Genomic DNA, 23,305 nt, shown 5'->3' with positions numbered 1-23,305 from the left:
AAATCCATCCAAAGTAATTCATGTGAGGACCACATTTAGTCTGTTTTCGTATTTTCTCTAATTATTTCTCTCTCATTTTTCACCACTTCCAAACACAACATAGAAGTTTAATTTTTCCTTTTATTTTATATTTTTTTTTCTTCTTATATTCATTTTCCCTCTGGTTTCAAACAAAGTGTAATCAGCAAAATTAGTCATCAAGTACCTCAATAAAATTCTGTTGATTAATTAATGGTTATAAGTCTCTAATTTATTATCAAAATGTTAGACTAGAGCAAAAAAAAAAAAGAAAGAAAAAAAGCCCAGCAACATGATGCAAAAATAAAACAAACTAAATTGATAACTTGTCCAGATTTATATCCATACAGAAGAATATTCAAAATGGAAATACTCTCAATCAGATAATACAACATGACCTTTTTTTTTCCCTTCCTATTTCCTCTCTATATATATCTCTCTCAACAACACTAAGAAGAGTCTCAATCTAAATTCAAAGACGAAAGCTAACAGAAACAACGATCACAGACTCAAAACGACAAACAAAAATACAAAAGACAACGATGACTACGGACGGACTTATGACTTCTCACCCGAATGCCTCTGTGTGTGTGTGCAGTTTCAAAGGGCATAAACCCTTAAAACGACGACTCCAAAAAAACGACAATTTAAAACAAAAAAACGACATCCGACAAAAGAAAACGACAACAATCCTCTTTCAGCCTGAAAACGACAAACAAAAACCCAAACGACAAAGATGAGTACGGACGGACTTATCACTTCCCACCCGATTGACTGTGTGTGTGTGCAGTTTCAAAGGGCATAAAGCCATAGAAAACGAGGACTCCAAAAAAAACGACAATTCAAAACAAAAAACGACATCCGACAAACGAAAACGACAACAATCTTCTTTCAGCCTAAAAACGACATCCGACAAACGAAAACGACAACAATCTTCTTTCAGCCTGAAAACGACAAACGAAAACCCAAACGACAAAGATGAGTACGGACGGACTTATCACTTCCCACCCGATTGACTGTGTGTGTGTGTGTGTGCAGTTTCAAAGGGCATAAACCCATAGAAAACGACAACGGAAAAGAAAAAACGACATCGGGAACGACGATTGATTCTAGATCCTTCCTTGGACGATCATGGTCATCAAGTCCATCTCTTGCTTGACCTGTCCAGGGCCTCTCATGAGGCTCTCGATCTCGTTCCTCATCTGAATATCGACACTGCTCTCATTCAGAGACATCTCCTCCAGAAAAGCTCTGTACGCATTCCCGTCCGGAAACAGGCTCTCCACCTCGTTCATCTCCGCCGCCACGTCATCAGATCCAGATCCAGATCCGGATCCGAATTCCGAGCTCTGCTGCTCGCACTCCTCCTCGGACTCGTCGCCGGAGGAAGGAACGGTCGCGGCGGCGGCGGCGACGGCGAACGGAGTCTGGCCGGGGAGATCGAGGCTCCGAATGTAGAGCTGGAGCTGAGAGACGTTGGGCATGGTGGAGATATCTCGGTTCCGCATCTTCTTGGCGTTTTGGCGGCGCTTCGTGGCGTTCCAGTGGTTCTTGATCGTGTTCTCCGATCGGCCGGGGAGTCTCCGGGCGATCTCCGCCCACCGGTTTCCCAGCTCCATGTGGGACCGGATCAGAATCAGATCCTCCTCCTCGCTCCACGTGTCCTTCTGCAACAGCGATTCCATAAAGAAAATGTGCGTTATCTATCATGTGCATAGTGATTCTAGGGTTTCCGAGGCGTTACGTTCGTTACGTTACTTGAGAGAGAATGTTTGTTTTTGGGTTCGGAAATGATTAAATAGTAATAGTCAATTAATAAGTTGTACGTGAGTGACTAGCTGCGTTATGTTTTTTTTTACACGTATGTGATTTGCGTACAATTAAGTGGTAATTATAAATTGTAATACCGAAACTACTTGATTCTAGCTAAACACATTTACATGATTATTTATTGCGTACTAGATATGCGCGGTAGTAAGGAAATTGCTTATCATCAATATATATTCTAGGGGCGTGATTATTTAATGGGTACATAAACAACCAATTAATCACTACGTGCCTTTCCTAACCAAAAAAATTAATAAAAAAATAAAAAATTTAAATCCTATCTGCCTTGTTTTTATCTACTTATTGATACTTGTTTTTTTTTTTTTTCCCTTTTCTTTTGTGCATATCAATTGGTTATTAAAAGACATTAATTCACAACATAAACTACCATGTGTTACTTTGTGCTAGCTAGCAAAAAAGGGTTTTCAAATATTGCTATGGCATTATAAGGAAAAAATAAATAAACAGGGCGAAAGGAGATTCTTGAAAAACAAGGCTAGTTAAAAGTACGTTGTGCAATCCACAGTTTGTATTAGTGACCAGCGAGATAAAATTTGAATAGATATATACCGAGAAAGGTTAGATTGAATGCGATGCACCTAATATCATTAATTTTTGTTTTCAAAAATAATTATCATTAAAATTTTCCAAAAAAGAAGAAAAAAAACCCATGCCGGGTTCATGAAGCGATGATGTTAAGGAAATATATAAAATAAACATTTATAATCCGAGCTTTTTACCATTAAAAAATGAAGAATTGAATACGAGCGACAGCTAACTCGAATAAAAATCAAACTTATCTCCAAGGGCTCAAACAAGGAAAAGAAATACATAAAACCGCCAAAGTAATTATTTCATGCGTTACGCTCCACGCGTAAAAAAATTTATGGTAAACTCACAAAAAAAATATAATATGAGTAAAATGCCACAAAACACCCTCTAAGCTAGATCTAAAATTTCACAAGAGAAAATTCTATGTTATGTGCCTCAGTAGTTCAATTGCAGCTCGTTTCGGATTTTGTTTTTTCTGCCCTAGAATAATATATGTGCAATAGGCATCCACAATTTTTTTTGTTCTTTCAATCTAATGTAATTTTCATCATCTATGTATAATTACAAGTATATTGATATGCATTTTAATAATAACAAATAATAATAATAATAACAAATAATAATAATAATAATAATTAGAATAATAATAAAGTAACTAACCCTTATATCTGGCCGGAGATGGTTGTGCCATCTCTCCCTGCATTGCTTTCCAACTCGTTTGCTCATAACCTTTGCAACTTTTGACCATTTTCTCGTTCCATATTTTCCCACTAATTGAAGCAAGCACCTATTAAACAAAAAATTAATTAGAGATCTCAAAAAATCACATATATGTAAACATTTAATTTAGCCACACAAACACAAAAAAGATACAATATATAAACACAAACACAGGATAGGAGTGAAAACAACAAAGCCAATAAGATCAAATAAATAAATAAAAATAAGAAGAAATAAAGTTATTATTATGATTATTATTATTACTTGTCTTCCTGAGGAGACCACTGTCCTTTGACGATCTGAGCACTTTTTTTGTGAGGCCTTTTAACGACGTTGACAAGATTGTCGTTTCTCTTCGCCTTCTTGGCCGTCCTGTCAGCGAGCCTTTTCGCTCTCGCGTTCGGTTCCCTCTGGACGGTCACAACTTCATCCTCATCATCTTCTTCTTCTTCTTCTTCTTCTTCGCTAGCCTCCTCTTCCACGTCATCATCCACGTCATCATCAGGCAAGGGACTCTTTTCGGAGGAAGTGGGGGAAGAAGGGTTGAGACCCCAGCCAAGGAAGTTAAAGGTCGGAGATTGATCATCATCATGATTATTATCATCGGACGGCTGAGAAGAAGAGGAAGGAGATTTGGGTTTGACCAAGCTTAGCGTGTTTTGGTTTGACCAAAAGGGCTTGAAGCTTGGGTTGAGGCTCTTTGGAGGGGGAATTGCGAATGGGTTGAATGAAGTGTTGAGATTGTTGAACATGTTTTTGTTAGGGCCAAATGAGAAAGGGTTGGGTTTTAGATGATCATTTTGATGGCCAAAATAGTTTTGAGTGGTGCTACTAATAATATTATCATTATTATTATTAGCACCCACAAAGCCATTGGTGTCACCATTATCAAGAGGGCTAGTTTGGAACAACAAGGGCTTAGAGAGAGGAGGTGAAACAATTGGCTTCAAGTTTGGGTTCTCACTCAAGAGGTTGTGGAAGAAAGGGAAGTTGATTTCTGATTTCATGGTTTGGGATGATGACTCTCCTCTGGAAATCTGCATGCAAATTTTCCTTAGAGAGACAAAAGACAAAAGAAAACAAAATGGAGAGAGAGAGAGAGAGAGAGCTTCAAAGGCAAAAGGAAGAGGGAGTGGTTTTTGTTGTGATGGGGTGAAAAGAGTAGTCCTTTTTGTAGGGTTTATATAGGAGAGAGGAGAGCTTAGTGGGGGGCCAATTTAATCTCTAGCCACACATCTAGTATTCTAATCCAACGGTCAATATTGCATCTTGTTCCGCGGTATTGATAGTTTAATTTTTTTTTTTACAATCTTATACCCAACTACATTTGACATTTTAAGCACAAATTACAAAGAATAGCCTTCAAACTTCAACATATAATACATATACATGCACTCTCATAGAAGATCATCTCACAGACAGAAGGTCTTATCTCAACTAGACTAAGTCATTACAGGTACCTAGGCCGAAGAGTGAATTTTAATACATTTTTTAATCTACATTCGCTGCATTGTCAAATATTGACTAATAATTTGATAATTATGGTAAATTTTTTCGATAATATCAAGAAAAATTCTATTATGGTAATTGAATTAGTGTCCCCGTCATTTTTCCTTTTTCTCGCTATGAGATAAGCTTATCATATCACGGGGTTGGACCCATACGTCATAAATTTATTCAAAATTCTCTCTCTTTTCAATAAGTATTTTAGCATAAAGTATAAGATTTTTCCTAAATTGACCTATCTATTTTTTTATGTTTTTTTTTCTATTCCCTAGGCTAGTAGTTTTTGCTTAAGTAGTAAGGTTTAGATGCTTTGTTTGATAAGAAGAAAAAAAATTGCCTTTAAGCAAATTAGATGAATTATAAACATTGATTTACTCTGAATAATTTTATTGAAGAATGTTTTTAAGATTAGTAAAAGAATTCTAAGAGGTGATATGGGTCATTTTGCCAAGGATTCTTTTTTGCATTTTTTTTTGGCTAAAGAGAGAACACATATCTTTTGTCCTCTTTTTATGTCTCATTTTATGTTTCTCAAATAAATTGTGGCATTTTATTATTATTCTTACTATGTTTTTATTATAATTGTTTGAATTGCAAAATTTCACAACCGTTTAACCTTTTCATTATATACATATATCTATATATATATGTATGTATGCATGTATATTAAGATAATTAAAAAATTAAGAGTGTACTAGCGGATTCTAGCATAAGTGTGTTGCCTTATAAAGATGAGATCAATAAAATAAAACTCCGAGAAGAGTAATTTATTTATTTTACATTTGTCATTGGCTGGTTTCCACTATTATTAGTCATTTTGTAACCATATTTTTGTATCCTTTAGTAATGAGATAAAGACTGAAGACTCTTAACAAATGACCAATTACTCTGAGAAATTAAAGTAATATCACTTGTTATGTAACGGTCAATTCAATTACCTTCTGGATTGGCATTTTAATATGAAATAAATTACTCTTAATTTACATATAATCGTTTTCCCAAGCTTCAAACTAAGCATTTAAATACATACATATAGCTATCTCTCTCCAAAAACCTCAAGACTTGAATTTTCAATCTTCGGTGTCGTCGCCTCTCCTGAGAGACACAGACTCCGATGATCTCGATCAATGGAGGACTCTCAACCTAGAAAAATGTATTTTTTAAATATATACATGTTTTGCTTTTGTTTTTTTTATTATGTTTCAATAATCCAGATTTATTAGATCTGGTTTTTCTGTACCGCCTAATATTTAATTAGAGTGGTTAATTTCTCCATATCTATAGTATGATTTTCTCTGGACACGGATTTCAGTCGAGCAAAAATCCTAAAATCGCAATCTGCAACAGGTTGACCGGCGTTTCTTCTCGTGATTCGTATAATAATCAAACAATTACTAATTACCTGTATAGACGGGCTTTCCATATGTTATATTGTTGTATATATGATTGTTTGTAATCCACATTTCATCTTCTTTTTATAAAATTTTTGAATTTCCTTTGCGCTATTCTTGTAATCTAAGACTTTGATTTTTTTATCAATATATTCTTTTGAAGAGCTCTTTATAAAGAATAAAAAAACATAACAATTAACCTAACATGAATATTTTGCTAAGAAAAATAAATCTAACAGCATAAATATGTTTCTAGGAAGAAGAAAAATTCTAAATCTGTTACTATTTTTAGCTTCCAAAATAAATAAATTAAAAATGACTAACCAATTAAACTACATATTTACAGGATCTGAAAAGGATTCGGCAAAAAGAAAAAATAAATTAAAAAATTATATTTAAGGGATAAACTAAAGTAACAATTTCTTTTTGATATCTGCTAGCAGTAAATATAATATATAATTTTTGTATATCTGTATAAATCCTAGATATTACTAATGATTATATAAATATAGTTGTCCAAAGAACGTGACATAAATTCGCTTTAGAAATCGATAGATAGTTGCTGTTACAAATACAATCAGAAACGGAAAAATAGAAGAAAGCCGTTTGTAAATTCTATCAGTGATTTAACGAACTCTTCACTCCGTGGCTTAAGCTTTAAATAAAAGCTTGCTTAAGTCAATATTAATCATACAAATTGATTATTTTACGGACACACATGTATCGATTATCATAAGTGGAGGAATGTCGTTCAATAATAAATAAAAAGAGAGAGAAATTCAAACAAGCAATTATTTATCCCTAATCTGTATAATTTTTTTTTATTTATCCTTAATTATTTTAAGTAACGAAAAAACAATTAATTCCCATATTGTGTAGGACTTCTTTCATTGGTTGGGACAACTTAGTTATATCATACGGTTTTTTTTTTAGCAGAGTATATATAAAACTAGAAGTTATATTATCAGCAATTACGAATTCAGTCACACAGACACAAAATAATTGTTTCTTCGTCACCCATGAACTTTACGCATTTTGACACATTAGCCTTCTTTTTCGTTTGACAATACCATGGTCCTTGATCTTTGAAAATTCGACAACCGTAACATTTTGCTTCGAAATTTTTTAAAGAGAATTTGGTAGTTCATATTTTTGTTTATACGAAGTTTATTATGTAAGTTTAAACTAGTATGCTTATAAGCTACACGACTATTTCTTTTCATAATATTTAGATATCCACCACTATAAACACTTCTTCGTATTCATATTTTGTTTATACTAAGTTTATTATGTAAGTTTAAACTAGTATGCTTGTAAGTTACACGACTATTTCTTTTCATAATATTTAGATATCCACCACTATAAACACGTCTTCCTACTATAATTTTAGGAATCAAGTACATGCGAATGATTTTTGTTTTGTTTTGTTTTGTAAATCGACTTGGTTTCCTTTTTTGCTCAAATATTTTTAAAAAATTAGGAACTTTTGGATTTCAAAATACGAAGAGATGCATATTCGAAATGCCTTTGAATTATAGGGGATTTGCTATTTACTTTTAAATTTATATTTTTATCATTGATTATCGTTAATTAAAGGAAGGTAAATTAGCTAAAAAACAGGTAGGAGGTTTTGTTGTGTTTTTTAATATAACTGTTTGGAGATTTTTGTGACAGCTTAAACTGAGTTTTCTTTTCTTATTATTTTTCCCGGGAGAAGATAAATTTGAAATCTGAAAGCATAGTTACTTTGGCCTTTTACTTTTATATGCGAGTATTTACGTATAGAAAATGGGATTATGACGTTTTTTTAGTTCTTAGTAAATTATGAAAATGAATATTCATGACCGAGAGAGAGAGAGAGAGAGAGAGAGAGAGAGATGGTGTTATTTGATTTTACTGATATTAGTGCATGAAATACATGTGTTATGTAAAAAAAAGGCCAAGATGCTTGAAAAAAAAATGAGTCGTAGAAGAAATGTGAGGTTGCTATTCACAAGGTAAACGAAGCTATACACGTTGCTGTAGATTCAGATTCGATTAATTTATGGATTAATTTATTTACTTTTCCTTTTGTCACGCACTACTTTATATATATATATATATATATATATATATAAATATTTTGATGTAACAAATCGAATGACACAATCCTTACTATTTAAGAAGGATAAGCCAGAGTCTACAAGCATGAGTTCGAAATGTTAAACAAAAATAAATAAACATCGCCAATCATTTCGTTCCTTCTAATTATAATCCGTAGGAGAAACCGAAATTACAACACAGGACACGGATGTTACTTGTAATAAATAACAAAGTACACTCAATAAATCTTCCAAATTGCGGTTTAAAAACCAATTCACTTTGAATAAATGTATTAAAATAATCAAGTTAACACTAAATGTAACGTATCCAGAGTACCTCCAAAATTGATTGTTACTTTATTAAAATCCAAGTGTATACATGGAAATTTCTTTATTATTTATTCCTATCTCAGCCATTCAGAGAACATGTGCCAAATCATTACCATATAACCATAATGTTTTGAACGGAGTAAGATTTCCGTGTCACGATCTCAGTAATAAGAAACCGCTGAAATTTTCTATTGAACGATTATTTTCAGCCCACAAACTCACTTGAATTACCACAACTAAAAAAAGAACGTTAAAAAAAGCAGGGTTTAAAATTTTGAGGGACGGTTCCTGTCCGAGAACCGGAAAATAGAAGGATCCCGGTTCGGTTCGTACCAAAATCGAAGTTTTCCCTGAGAGTCGGGGTAAATTGAATGGTAAGTTAATTGGTTATCGGTTCTGAAAACTCGGTTCACGTAACAAAAAATCACGAGATCTGAACGAGTTTCGCTTCAAAATTTTCAAACTAAACGGAAAGTCTCCCCAAATTTCTCGGCGCCTTTAATACGAAGAAGACGAAAAGAAGGAAGGGAGAGAAAGAGTATGCTTGGACAAATCCATATCACAGGTAATACACTAACTTACTTTTTATTAGTACATGATTGTATATTTGTAGCTTTCTATCAATACAAGTGTACAACTTACAAATAATAATTAAATAGTATATATAATATGGCTGTATAGTTTATTGTACACGAAGACTCGACTCGAAGGCTATAGCCGCTATAGCTTAAGCATGGAATCGATTAGTTACGTACTTATGTAATATGTACTTTCATATTATTATATAAAAATTAAATGTAATTTTATATTCAATTATAAATGAGTATATAATTTTTTTTTATTTTACTTTGTAATTCGTCTTTTCATATGTATTATATTTTATTAATTACCGTTTCGGTAAATCCAGTATTTGCCGGTAAATTATGTCGATAATGGTAAATTCATCATACAATTTACCCTCACCTTCATTAGATACTCCGGTAAACCAAATATATCTCCCAGTAACCAACCAGACACTGGTAACGATATTTGAATCCTTGAAAAAAAAAAAGTAACAATAAACTAAACTAAACATATGATTTCACTATTAATAAGTTCCATCAAATCATTTCAAAGTTTTTTACTACACAGGAAATATAATCATATCACTGACTAGCTTATGGTTCCTTAAAGAAGCCTTCACAATTCGGCTCTATCACTGACTTACTTTGAGCTATAGTTAAATTCTTAATAAAGGGTCTATGACATGAAATCATGAAGTCCCAAATCACAAACCCAAAACCCAAAAAAAAATTGCAAATCTTTTCACCAAATTCAGAGACCACCATTAAAAAAACAAAACCCCCCAAAATAAGCAAAATAAAACCCCGGGCGTCAGGACAAAAAAAATATTACCATCTGGCGCCCCCGCTCAGTCTTGTCAAATCATGCCTTCCTCGGGCTCTTCGCCAAAACGAGACGGCCTCGATCGCTCAACACCGTTGGATTCCCGAGCCTTCTCCATCATGGCTTGGTGGAAGCTCCGAGCGGGACCCACGACTGGTGGACCAGACCGCAAGTTACCCCTCTCCGGACTCCGGCTCCGATCGCGGTTCCAGCCTCTGCCTCCGGAGGACGCCCTTTCCGGGCTCCGCTCAAACCTGTCCCGACACCAACAATAAAATAAAGTCAATCATCATTGATGTCTAAAGCTGGGCAGCATTATATTCGGTTAGATTAATTTACATCTTAACTATTTATTTTAGTAAAAATTAACCAAGCGGTTAATTTTAAACGGTGATTTTATGGCTAACTATAGTTAACCGTTTTGCATGGTTAATGGTTAACCGCTTTCCACTGTAAATGGCTAAAGGTTTTAACTGGTTAACTACTTATCCGTGGATTGATTTACCGCCGGTTTTCGACGAATTTTCCCTGGATATTACTGGCTGCCTAAAGAAAAGGAGGCTGAGTATAAAAAATTTCCAGAGAAAATTAAATGGGAAATTTCCGTTAAACATAACCATTGTGGACAATCAGTGTTTTAATCGTTCCGGAAAAGTGTACCTGGATTCGTATCTTTCGGGCTTCGAGGAAGAGGAGCTCCATCCGCCCCTCCCTCCGCCACCGCCACCGTAGCCGGAGTCGCTGCTACGGCCGCCTCCATAGCCTCCGTCGCGGCCGCCGGAGCTTCCCCATCGCCGGAATTTGGACATCCCACCGCCTCCACGGGTGGCCATGCCACGGATTTCTTGAGGTACTTTTTGGTTGGCACCTTCAAGGACCTTGATGAGGTCGGATGCGTATCTGGCGTCCTGTTCTCCGAAGAACGTGTAAGCCAATCCAGTCGCGCCAGCTCTTCCAGTCCTCCCGATCCTGTGAACGTAGTCCTCTACGCCCGTCGGAAAATCATAGTTGATCACAACCCTGAAATAGAATCGATAGAGTGAGCTGTCTGAAAAAATTGGAAAAATAATAATAATAATAATAATTAATTGATAACCTGATGTCCTTGACATCCAATCCTCGGGCAGCGACATCGGTGGCCACGAGAACGGGAGTCCTTCCGGTTTTAAACTGACTCAGCACCGAATCCCTCTCGCCCTGTGACTTGTCTCCGTGAATGGCTGCGGCTCCGAACTGACGGGATAGGTTTCGAGAGAGCTGGTCGCACATCTTTTTGGTTGAGCAGAATATGATGATCTTCGATCCCGGCTCCTGAGACCGCAATATCTGCTCCACCCGCCGGTGCTTGTCCATGGATGACATTACTTCAACATGCTGCGATACCCAAACAAAACAAAACGCTTAAAAAAAAGGAACTAGATGCTGAGTGGATTTGGTTTCAAACGCTGATATAAAAAGTTAATACCTGAGTAATAGACTTGTTTGCAACAAGCTCGTCGACATTTCCGATATTCACTTGAACGGGGTTGACAAGAAGATCAGCTGCGATCTTTCTGACTTCTTTCGGCCACGTCGCTGTGTACATTAGGGTCTGGCGCCGAGCGGGTACCTCCTTCACTATCTTCCTTATTTGAGGCTCGAAACCCATGTCCAACATGCGATCGGCCTCGTCCAACACAAGGTAAGAAACTTGACTAAGGCTAATCCTTCTCATCTCGAGAATGTCGTTCAGGCGACCGGGGGTGGCTACCACAATGTCTGTTCCCCTATCCAAATCTCTCAGCTGTGGGCCTTTTGGTGCTCCTCCGTAGACACACTAGAGAACAAAAGTAAATGGTATTTGAGAAAGCATGTTATTCACAGTTACAACATGGGGATAAATGAGTTTAACTTCTGAAATAACATACCACGCAAGATATTCTCGATGATCTTCCAAACTTCGCAGCTTCGTCCTGTATCTGTGTCGCCAACTCCCTAGTTGGAGACAAGACCAACACAGTCGGACCTAATCGAGGGTCTTTGTTCAAGCGCTTGAGATGCATAAACCCAGGAAATAGATAACCAACAGTCTTTCCGGAACCAGTTTTGGCAATGGCCACTATGTCTCTTCCTTGCATAGCGACAGGCCATGATTGTGCCTGAATCGGAGTCGGTGCGGAGAATCCTGCGTTTAGTACCTACATCGAAAAAATAGAGGAAAAATTCCACCGGTCTTGTTAAGCAGACATACTTGCTGCAATAATTCTAGTTCGTATTGCTTCTCTTTTTATATATATCTTTGTATAATTTTTAGGACTCGTAGAAGAGAGAATAATGCCAAAAGAAGCACCATCCTCCTTTGGCGGAGGCCTCTTCTTAAAATGGGATTGAGTGGCAGAATGAATCATCACCAAAGGCAATCCCCGCCACAAACTTTGGGGGTGATTCGGAAAGCCCATCAAAAGGATAGAGTCCACCAAAAAAGAAGGGCGCTCCAAACTAAATGCAATCCCTCCCACGTAAAAGAGGGCAGGCACAGCGTACGACATTAGCTCCTCCCAGGAGCGAACATCGCACCTGCGACAAAAAGTACAGATTGCAAACGAATTAAGTTAAGATGAGTCTAAAACTCACTCAGTGGACCACCAGAGTAATGGTAGAGCTTTGTGATGAAGAGATGTTAATGTTATAACTAGATTCTAGCAAACTTACAGGAGTTTCCCTAGCCACCAGCGAAGCATAAAGACAAAAGAGAAAAAGATACAAGCGTCGGAATTCTGTTACCTCTCTAAGTATCTCAGATGGGAAACCAGTCGATTCAAAGGATGCAAATGGTGCTGGAACATCATTGCCCTGAGGAAAATAAAAGGGAAAAGCAAATTTCACTTGTTAGCCATAAGATGGCACTGGAAATACATTCAGTATACGTGTGAAGATAAAATTGGAAAAAAAGAAGAAAAAAGAGCCATCAATACAAGCTTCAATTCTACACATTTATAAGAGCTCACCGAGACAGTAATTTCATGTTGACGACGATAAGCCTCAGCAGACACACTTCCCCCAGCTGATGGAACAGACCCTTTAGCAGCTCCTCCATATAGATCCAAACTATGACCGTTGTTGGAAGAAAAGATTCCATTCCGAGCAGTATTATGAGCTGGTTCAGCTTCACTTCTTGCCTGATGTTTGTGAATAACAAGGCGCATAAGGACACACAAAAGACATCCTTATAGTTACAGTAAATATAATCACATTCACTGATATGATTTAAATTCATTTTAGAGAAGCCGTGCGTTATAAAAGAAGAAATTGTGTATTAACACAGATACTTGCTAACCGCATCCTCTCAGGATACTCAAATTTAAGCACCCACTTCACCAAATTATAATAGAGAAAAAAAATGCAAAAGCCAGTAGGATCCAATTAACAATATAAGAAGCTAGACCCTGCAACTAGAAAGTGTTTCCAATACTACATCAATAAATTTTATGAAGCAGGTCATGTAAAAGCCTGATAAACCAAAAAGACAAACATTATTTAGTCCGAAACCAGACAACATAATGAATTTATACCTGCTGACCCCGAGATGACGGGTCATCGAGTCTAGGCCCTCCATTGCTACTTTTTTCGTAATAATCCTTGTCCTCACTTGGGTGCCCCTGAGAAGGTTGGACCTGAACCGCAGAGCTTATGGGCATCGGAGCGGGCTTTGGGGGAGGAGCAATTGAGCCCATTGGCCTCTCGTATTGGGTCACATTGGTCACAGGGTTCCAAAAATACAGATACCCAGTCTTTCCATCGACCAGCCCTTTCCAAGGTTTCGGGAGAGTCGGATCCTCAGGAGCGTAGCGCGGACCTGGAGCAGTTGCGACGGCAGCCATTGAAAGATGAGGAACCACAGACTCAATCCTACATCGCACACGCCAAAACGAACGTGTTAGTACATAAATAATGAATGGACTCAGAAAATTAAAAATGACGTTCTAAATTAAGAAATCCAATCCAATCCAATCCACTTCAAGCCTCTTTACAGTACAACAGTAAATCTCAAGACGAAACCGAAAAATTAATGGAATACCCAACTCCACCAATAGCCGAAATAGTAACATACGGTTGAGACAATGAACTGTACGCAAGCTAGATAACAAGTATTATTGATTAAGCATTCAAAGTTCGAAATATAAAGGTGTTACCAAGCGGACTCATATAGCTATCATCATTCCCCAATATGCTTAAAGCAGAAGAGCTCTAAACAATTAGGTTTTCATTTACGACAAAAGCAACTAAGAACTAAGAATCAATGCACAATTAAACAAGTTTTTAAAATATAAACACGGAACAAGTAATTAAAATCAGATTCAATCTAAAAATGCACTCAAAACATAAAACCTAGCTTCACCAACCAAAGCTACATATTATCAAGTGCGACCAGAAATGAAACTCGGCCATGCAGCGAAGCCGGTCCTCTTCATAAGCTACAAATCGACGCATAAGGACAAAATAAAACCCTAGAATCGACTTTGTTCGAGTCTATAATCACAAAATGAGAAAATACTCGCAATCCGTTCCACAGATCGGGGAAGATATAGGAAACACAGAGAGTCCGTAAATTACCTTGAGAAATCCGGCGGAAAGCTGAGAGAAGCTTTTCGGAGCTGAGAGATTGGAGATCGGAGAGACGGAGAGAAAAATGAAAAGCCCTTCGCTGAGAAATCTACGCTTCCGAAGGGAGAGAAGCGTAGAGAAATGATAGAACAATCACACGGACCAGCGTGTGGGTATATTTATACGAGGAAAAAGTAGGAAAAAAGGAATCGGGGTGGGTTAACTTAACCATGGTTAAGATACCATTGTTATTTTGTTTTTGTTTTATTTTTATTTTTATTTTTGTGCGTGTATTAGAAAGACTTAATAGTGGCTGGCTTCCTCAAAAAAAAAAAAAAAAAAAAAAAAAAAAAAAAAAAAAAAAGTTGTTGGCGTTTGACAACTCGGCGCTTGTCAATGATTTTCGGTACTCCTTGACTAGTACTACAATTATTATTGTTAATCTTGTTTTCGAAATCGTTACAAATTCAAAGAAATTTAATTAAGTAAAGTTCAACAGATTGTAACCAAAGCTTGATTGCAACAAGTTTTATAATTTAATTTGTATTAATTTCCCACGGTCTATTTTAAAGCATCTTAACATGCTTCGCTTCATGTGTCGGCATATAGATGCTATTCGTAGATCTCTTAATAAATAAAAATGGATGCCAATTGTTATCCTTTGATTTTTTTTTTTCTTCCTTTTTTTTTAGTAGCAATTTATCAATATCTTTATAATACTTTTATATATGTGTGATAACGGGAAATTTGAGTAAAAAAAAGATGATAGGAAAAGAGCACAAGTGTGTCTATTGGTATAATGACATTGATATGATATAAGAAAAATCCAGCTATTTGTAGATACACAAGAGAATGTGTCTTTTGACATGCCTTCGCCTTTTTCTTGGCAGAGGTTGTCTTTTGATATGCCATAAACGTGTTCATGGATGTCGAAGATGAGTTTCTTTTTTTTTTATTAACTTAAAACAACAACTCATGGCGTGTCCAAGGATGGCTTGAAGCGTAGACTTCATGAGAAATTCTTTGGGTTATATAGCTATATAAGCCACGCGGCTATAGAGATTTTGGATTTGGCCAACGTTTTGTTAATTTTCTGTAAATAGCCACAACTATCTATTTACGGTCTAATAAAATACCAAAATGTCCCCACATAATTCCCGCCCATATAAACACCAAAAATAAAAATATTTAAACCAAATATACGGTCAATAAATACTAGCACAAATCAAGGGGCCATCAATCAACAATCGAAATTAAAAGACCTACACCACACATTCCTTCAAAACAACGCAGCACACCAACACCACAAAATCCTTCAAAACAACGCAGCACAGATTCTCAGCCCTAAACCCTCGCCGACAAGCCCATCACGAATCTTTTCTTCTTCTGTCATCTTCTTTCTTCTCCGGGGAGGCAACGAGAAGAAAGAATATGACAGAAGAGGAAACAATTCGTGTAAATGAGGAAAATATTCATTTGTCCACTCTGATGATGTCGGCCATGTTGTTCTCCGCCGTGGTCATGCTCGACGAGAGAGATGAAGAATTGGGATTAGAGGAATTCTTGGATTATCATGATCTTTTTTTTTTTTTTTTTTTCTCTCCTTCTTCTTCTTCTTCTTCGAAAATGATGGCGGTTTGGGGTTATGAGATTTGCAGAGTTATTGTGAATTTGTTCAAATTTTGGCTCTGATTATATTTTTTCAAAAATAATTGTTAATACGATGTTCATTAACAGCTATTTACAGTAAATGTTGATTTACAGTTATTTACAGTATATTCAGCGTGATGTTGATGTTCATTAACAGCTATTTACAGTATGTAAATAAAACTGGAAAATCATTGTTAATACGATGTTCATTAACAGCTATTTACAGTATATGTTGATTTACAGTATATTCAGCGTGATGTTGATGTTCATTAACAGCAATATGTAAATCATATTTACAGTCTTGTAAATAAAACTGGAAAAATTCTAATCTGCTAAATAACAGTATATTTCGCGATTAATGCTAAATAACAGTATATTAGGCGGTCAAAGAACAGTATATTACGCGAATAATGTTAAAAAATAAGTTAATAACTGCTAAATATTTTGAAATAAAGTGTATATTCTCATCTGCCACCGAAATAGAAACTTCTCTAAAAAAAACCGCTAAGAGTAATCGAATAGATACGCACTTCCAACATAACTGGAATGCAATAACTGCTTTCCAAAAACAGTTTATTCCGAAAATAAATGAGTTAAATATTAAAACAGATATTAACGAGCCAACACGTCCTTAAATACTACTATCCATTTCGGTACATTTCAAATTTCAAATTTCAAATTAAAACTGCCTCAATTTAAAATGAAAGCGCAATTAATAAGGGCAATTCAGTAAAGAATTTCGGTTAATATTATGCCACGTAGGCGTATTGGCTATTAACAAAAAATTAACCAAAGATTGGCTAAAACACAAACACCAACGTTAATGTGGCTTATATGGCCAATTTTTTGAAATTCTTTTTAGCTTGGGGGAAAAAAATGACGTTTTCCATCCTTGGATTTTGGACCAAATACAGTCTCTGATGTTTGAGAAGAGGCTTTCTTGTTTTTTACAACAAAGGCTTAGGAAGCCAAGATAATTTTCATGGCTTGAGAAAATTCCTTAAAAAAAAAAAAAAAAAACCAGTCTTCTAGTTCAATTTTATTTTCCAATGTAAAAAATATGCGCCACATAAATTGATTTTACAAATAAATAGAGGGCACATGGGTGTTGTGAACTAGGTACTACTATAAGCCAGCGAAATGCTCTTGACTAGTTCGAGGATTCGGAAATAGTCGTAGAAAAGAGAGGACTCTTTACCCTCGAGGCCGTCGCGGTGGTGCCTGTTGCTCCCGGCGAGGTTGTTGCAGGGGCTCCCGCCGACGACGAGGTCGAACCCCCCGAAGTCCGTCATCATCTGAGCCAAAGTGGGCTCATCGACTCGCTGGACATCCGTGAGGTGGATCAGATTCCCCTTCTGGTTCGTCTGTTCCCACCAGCTCTGCATTATGTTTCTGTTCACTTCTTCCTTCTCCACAGAGACAACGTTCTTTAGGGTTATCCCGAGCCGGTGCAGCGCCACCTCAGCTCCGCCGATTCCCGTGAAAAGTGACAGCACGTTCATGCCCTTCGGGAACTTTTCCCTCAGCACCGACAGATGGTACGCCACCGTGTCCACCTGGAATTCGAACCGCACTTGATATTACAGATGTTGATATGGTGGAATTGATTGAGGAGAGATTTGGAACGAGTTCGTTTGTAAATGCTGATTTCGAGAATGAGGAGTTTTAAAGGTAAATGCGGTTATTAAAGATGCAAATTACCAATGATTTTGGCTGGTGATGGGTCTAATAAACGAAATTACCAAAAAAAAGGGAAATGGTGGCAAATATACTCAATGTTTAGACAAAGCGCTACTTACGTACTCGTTCTTTTTTTTTTCTTTGGCAAAAATACCACATGTTACTATTTAGTAGCGCCGCAACTATTTGCACCGTTAAGTTCAAACAGAAATTTTAACGGTGGAAGTATTTACACGTAACGAAATTTGTAACATGAGATATTTTTGCCCAAGAAAAAAACAGAATTGAGTATATAAATATCGGTTAGAGCAAACTTTGAGTATTTTTACCGCCATTTCCCCAAAAAAAAAATACTTTTTTTTAACTTTGGATTTTTGTCGAGATTATTGAAAAATCAGAGAAAAGTTACAAGAAATAAATAAACCAGAACCAGCGGCCAAAGAGGCAGAAAACGATATTTTGGCGGAATTGGAATTCCGACAATTCTAAACCCTGGTTTGATATTTATTTAAAAAAAATATTTATTTAGGGAAAAAAATGAATACCTGGAAAGAATTACCGAGGGACTTATATCTATCAGTTCTACTGATACCACCGCCTCTAGTGTGGTTCCTCGGGAACCCCAGAAGCATCTCAACCTCATCACACTCGAGCGGGGCAAGCTTATTTCTTCCGACCCAGACGAGGTTCCATTTTCGGCACTGGTAGAGCACTTCCTTCTGGACATGAAGAGGCGGTTCAACGCCTTCATATGGCTTGAGAGCCTTGAGAAGCCTCTCGGTTAGCTTCGCGCTCGCGATGCAAGTCTGAAGGCAGTTCAGCTTCGTCCTCGGGTCCCACGCGGGCCACCACCGCCTCGTCATCGGAAGCGCTTCTGTCACGGTGTTCGGAGGCAGAGGCAGAAGAGGATACCTGTTCTCGATCGGAAGGTTGTGAACGTACCCTCGTTTTCTCGCAGCTGCGCAGAAATATTTCGAGTCGACGAACTCGGGTTCCACGTCGTATAGGAACCGCGAAATCGTGCTCCAAACGCCTTTCGGGGCGAGAGCGACGTTCTCGTAGTAAAAGTAAGGCGGGCCCGTGCATTCTTTCGGAAGATTTCTCCGAATTCTCTGGATCGGTTCCGTTGGAACGCCGAATCCGATCATGGGATTCGGCGGACGGATTAGCTCGTCATCTTCGGTCAAAATCTTTTTCTCTCCCCTCTTCCTTTTGTGTTGGCTCATTTCGTGCTCAAATCTGCGTTTCTTCTGCTCCGTCCGTGGCTGTAAAAAAAATGGACAAAATCTGTTAAACACGTTCTAATGGAAAACTTTGAATCGAGGGTTCAAAATTATTACATTGACTTCAACAGGGTATTGTGCATCTGAATCCTTCGCCATCTGAGCAGCGGATATAAAGTCCATTAGCTCGTCAAGCGATGAGTTAGGACCTGCAGCGTTTTATAAGAAGAAATGTTAGTCGGTGAATCTAGATATGGCTTTGCACTTATAATGTAAATACATACTAAAAAGACGAGGCACAATCTCAATTTTATTTTGAAGCACTGACCAAACAAAGCTACCTTTTTTTCTCAAATAGGATCCAAGACCCTTTCTTGCTAACCAAGTAAATTCGAAATTGATGGGAAAGGATTAATGATAAACGATGCTCACCACATCTTACTATTGCGGTCGATGCTTCATAGGTTGAATAACCCATTCCCTTCAGGGCTATCATTGTGTCGTTCTCGCCACAAATAGAACCTGCCGTCACATCCTGCACATAAACTTCATTTATGCTTATGTTCCACTAATACATTCATAAGAATCAGCGATAATTGTATTACAATCAGTGTAAACAGCAACGAAATAAAGTACCAAGAGACCTACGAGTTCTTGGTTTAGCATTCAGGCTATTGGTTTATGGCGAGAGGTCTTGGGGGACATAGGGACTAAACTCTTTTTTTAACAAAAAAAGGTCTCAAGATTACGATAATATTTGAAGCTTTTATTTTTAACATTTTTTAAAGAAAATTATTGGCTACCTCATTGTCGGAGACATTTTCAGAATCGGTGAAATCACCAAAACAGCTTTCTTCATATTCCGAGGAGACGTCATCTGGTTCAGCCGGTTGAACTTCAGGAGATGTTTCTGGCGTTTGCTCGAGCTGCTGGCCTTCGGGAGATGATTCGAGCACCTGAAAAAAAAAAAAAAAAAAAAAAAAAAAAAAAAAAAAATTGATCACAAAAGTAAACAAACAATATATTATCCATGTGGTTATTCCATTAACAATCACAATCTATTGCACTTGGATTATGTAAGAAGAGATGTTAACTCACACTATATGTAAGGAGAGTGTCAACAATGACGGTCTCATTGTCCTCACCTGGATGATCAACCAAAACATGTTATTCAATTGAAAAAAGACATTCAATGAAACAAATCAATCTGGAAGAAAAAAGAATAGTCTTACCAACTTCCTGAAGTACTTTAGCCACCAAACTCTCAGAAAACCCCATCCTTATGAATTTCTCAAAGCTCTTGGTGCCGGACGAGCTCGCCTTCAAGAAGTTATCAGCCAATTATTAGAATCTAACTATATAAAACATTTTGCATTTGCGCTTAAAAACTGCAGTACAAACGGCTACAAGAAAACAGATTTCAACAAAATTGAAGTCTTAAATTGTTAAGTGCTCAGCAAAAGCTCCTAATCATGATATGAACATCCAATCAATGCATTCCATACCTCTCCGTGGCCAAATGCGGGGACTACAACAGCCGAGCATAGCGATACGGGGATGTTTTCGATTTCGCGGTCATCTTCGCTGTCCCAATCCAACTCATCATCTTCCACATCAGAAGTATTCACGTCCTATGAACAAACATACACACGAGATAGAAAAATCCAGAATTTAGTTTCAAAGGTTACAACTCCCATTGTTTCTTGGCCGGACAGAACAATCATCTATTCATTCTCAGAGAGAAAAAGAAGAAGAAGAAATACGCGGGAGAGAGATTTAGGTTACCATTTCGTACACCGGTACTGTCGACCCAAAGAGAGGATTAACCTGTCCAATAATAATAACAAAAATATAGACGAAAATCCAAATAAAAGGAATCAGAACTCTTCCGAGGGGAAAAAAAAAAATCTCGAAATCATAACTGACGCAAACAAAATCAACCGAAAAATAAAAAAAATTGAACCTTTAAATCCGAAAGTCGTTTGAGGCTTCCAAGCTAGTCGCCGATCGAGAGAGAACCTGATAAATTAGGGTTAGTGAAATGAGAGCTGGTGAGCCTCAACCTCTGAATTCTGTGGTGCGGTCACAAATTGCAGAGCTTAACGCCTAAATCAAGAGGGTTAGCAATGCAACTTGGCGAAGAAAGAGACTACATGCAAAGGTGAGAGAGAGGGGTAGTTTGGGAATTCGGAACGAAAATGAGTCGGAGTCGATTCCGAGACCACGATGAGAATCCAGGAAATAAAGGAGCCAGGAAATATACGCCCACGTTAATGGCCTTCGAGTATCGCTACTCGCGACAAAAACGACTGTACTATCACTATTGTTTTATTTTTTGACTCATTATTATTATATTATTTTGAGCTGCCAAAATTGTTTACTTTTTTTACTTAAAATTTTCATTATTAAATATTTTGTTCATTTTCATCTGAGGGCCAATGCTGAATTCTTTGTTTAGTGTCTATGATGCTTCATGATTTTTTTTTAGTAGTGATTTATCATTGTGGGATTGAGTTAAATTGAGACAACTCTCTGTGTGTGTTTGAGACAAGTGAAATTGAGTAAAATTTGAAAAAAAAAAATTGCAAAAAAGGGCAAGTGTGTTCAAACTCCTAATAGAGAGAGTGAGAGAAAATAAAGTTGTTTTTTCCTTTCTCTCTCTGATTTTACATGACTTTTTATTATTATTTTTTTTTCTGACTCACGTCATTTAATGTGTTATCATGACTAGTTACAACAAATTATAAGAATATAAGTGACAATATATTAAAAATTAAGAGTGTGCAAAAAATAGAAAAATCATAAATTGGATTGAATTATCGATTTTTTAAACCGCTGATCCGGTTTAAAACGGTTTTGTCTAATTTGATATGGTTCCTTTTTTAGACCGGTCTAAGACGATCCGATCTAGTTTGAAATATTTAGACTGCGTTTTAGATCGGATCGGACTGATCTTAGAAGTTTTTTTTAAAATAATTATAAAACATTTGAATGAACTAATTTGAGTTGGACATCTTAATCGATATATGTTTAAGTTAATATTCTTATTTTATTCTTTTTCTATTTTCTAATTAAACTTGTACAAAAAAAATTAAATATATATGTATATATATATATACTTAAAACGGTTTAAACGGTCTAAATCAGACGAGACCGGTCAAAAACGGTTTGGTCATGTTTGATTTATTTTCTTAAACGGTCCGGTCCGATCTAAAAAATTTCAAACCGTTTTAAACGGTCCGGTCCGATTTGGAGGCTGGTTTTAGACCGATCGGACCATGCACACTAATAAGTGCGATTTATTCACACTTATCAATGCTTTTTTTAGTGAATCGAGACTTGTTCTTGATGTTTTTTATGTTAGTTTTGTAGTTTTTAGTGAATTTTAAGGTTTTCGAGTAAAAATAACTTTTGGAGATAAAAATGGGATATTCGGGAGCTGAATGGGGACGTTATGGACTTCACGGAAAGCCAGGAAAGCAAGTTTGGAGCACGGTGTGCGCATACCTTTTGAACTGGCGCGCGCGCCTTCACAAATTCAACACTAGCGCGGAAGGCTAAGGAAGTGGCGCCGCGCGCCGCGTCGCAAATTTGCACTTCTTTTCTCCGTGTTTTTATGTGTTTTTGACACTTGGATCAAATCCAAGTGCCCCTAATGCTCCGAAAATCCACCCTTGAGTACCATATACACTTAAATAAGTCTAGTTCATCACATTACACAATACTCTATAATTTAAATCTAAGACCAATTTTTAGAGAGAAAAGTTTGAAGTTCTTGACTTCTTTTGGAGAAGAAAAAAAGAAGATGGAGGAAGTTGACATCTCCATCCATCTTCATCTTCAATACTTTATTAGTTTACTTCTTTTCCTTTTCTCTTTGCTTAGTTTGAACCAAGGTTCGAAATGTGGTTTTCGATGCCGTTTCGAGCCTTCTGATTTGCGGAAAATCGACATGTCGATAGAAAATCGAACGGAAAAATTGTGAAAAAAAGCAAGTGATATGCCGTTTTCGATGGAAAACCGAACAGAAATAATGTTACAAATATGTTAGATATATATATATATATATATATATATATATATATATAATATACACACATATATCTTATTTCAATTATTAAAATTGTAATATATGCAACATTTAAGTTATAGTAATAGCATGTATGTATTATTTAATATATGTTTATCCTAATTTTATTTTATTTAATACATATTCTATATATCCAGTTTATATATGTACTAAAAATGGATAATAAATATTCAATGATAACATATCAATTTTTTTTAATAATATTATTTTCTTTTATAAACATCCGTTTTCATCATTTTATTTTGTTTTTATTCATTTATTTTTTAT

The 23,305-nt window shown here is 36.5% G+C and overlaps 3 protein-coding genes across 4 annotated transcripts; all 3 read right to left on the bottom strand.

Annotated features, from left to right (window-relative positions):
* Positions 1-971: 971 nt before the first annotated feature.
* MYB118 (myb domain protein 118) lies at positions 972-4,253 on the bottom strand. Its single transcript, XM_089628091.1, has 3 exons — positions 3,382-4,253; positions 3,058-3,184; positions 972-1,685 (listed from the first exon to the last, which is right to left on the bottom strand). Exons 1-3 carry the CDS (start codon positions 4,158-4,160, stop codon positions 1,128-1,130), a joined length of 1,464 nt encoding a protein of 487 aa, XP_089484217.1. The 5' UTR covers positions 4,161-4,253; the 3' UTR covers positions 972-1,127.
* Positions 4,254-9,483: 5,230 nt separating this feature from the next.
* LOC149406151 (DEAD box RNA helicase family protein) lies at positions 9,484-14,540 on the bottom strand. Of its 2 annotated transcripts, none has more exons than XM_089617424.1 (9): positions 14,405-14,540; positions 13,363-13,699; positions 12,799-12,969; positions 12,575-12,643; positions 11,719-11,988; positions 11,277-11,627; positions 10,908-11,185; positions 10,472-10,831; positions 9,484-10,065 (listed from the first exon to the last, which is right to left on the bottom strand). In XM_089617424.1, the coding sequence occupies exons 2-9, from the start codon at positions 13,669-13,671 to the stop codon at positions 9,846-9,848; spliced, it is 2,028 nt and encodes a 675-aa protein (XP_089473550.1). In that variant the 5' UTR covers positions 13,672-13,699; positions 14,405-14,540; the 3' UTR covers positions 9,484-9,845. The 2 variants fall into 2 exon arrangements, with proteins under 2 accessions (XP_089473550.1, XP_089473614.1); XM_089617488.1 differs by lacking the exon at positions 14,405-14,540 and adding an exon at positions 12,202-12,367 and having other exon boundaries at positions 13,363-13,654.
* Positions 14,541-17,055: 2,515 nt separating this feature from the next.
* DRM2 (domains rearranged methyltransferase 2) lies at positions 17,056-21,247 on the bottom strand. Its single transcript, XM_089617320.1, has 10 exons — positions 20,912-21,247; positions 20,734-20,775; positions 20,454-20,579; positions 20,181-20,268; positions 20,047-20,093; positions 19,752-19,904; positions 19,381-19,483; positions 19,066-19,157; positions 18,271-18,990; positions 17,056-17,601 (listed from the first exon to the last, which is right to left on the bottom strand). Exons 2-10 carry the CDS (start codon positions 20,734-20,736, stop codon positions 17,161-17,163), a joined length of 1,773 nt encoding a protein of 590 aa, XP_089473446.1. The 5' UTR covers positions 20,737-20,775; positions 20,912-21,247; the 3' UTR covers positions 17,056-17,160.
* Positions 21,248-23,305: the final 2,058 nt, after the last annotated feature.

Source organism: Urtica dioica, chromosome 1, assembly GCF_054948205.1.
Source record: "Urtica dioica subsp. dioica isolate 48M chromosome 1, U.dioica_male_clone48M_v1_H2, whole genome shotgun sequence".
NCBI lineage: Eukaryota > Viridiplantae > Streptophyta > Magnoliopsida > Rosales > Urticaceae > Urtica > Urtica dioica.
The sequence above is the reverse complement of the archived record's forward strand: the minus strand, read 5'-3'. Positions and strand labels throughout refer to the sequence as shown.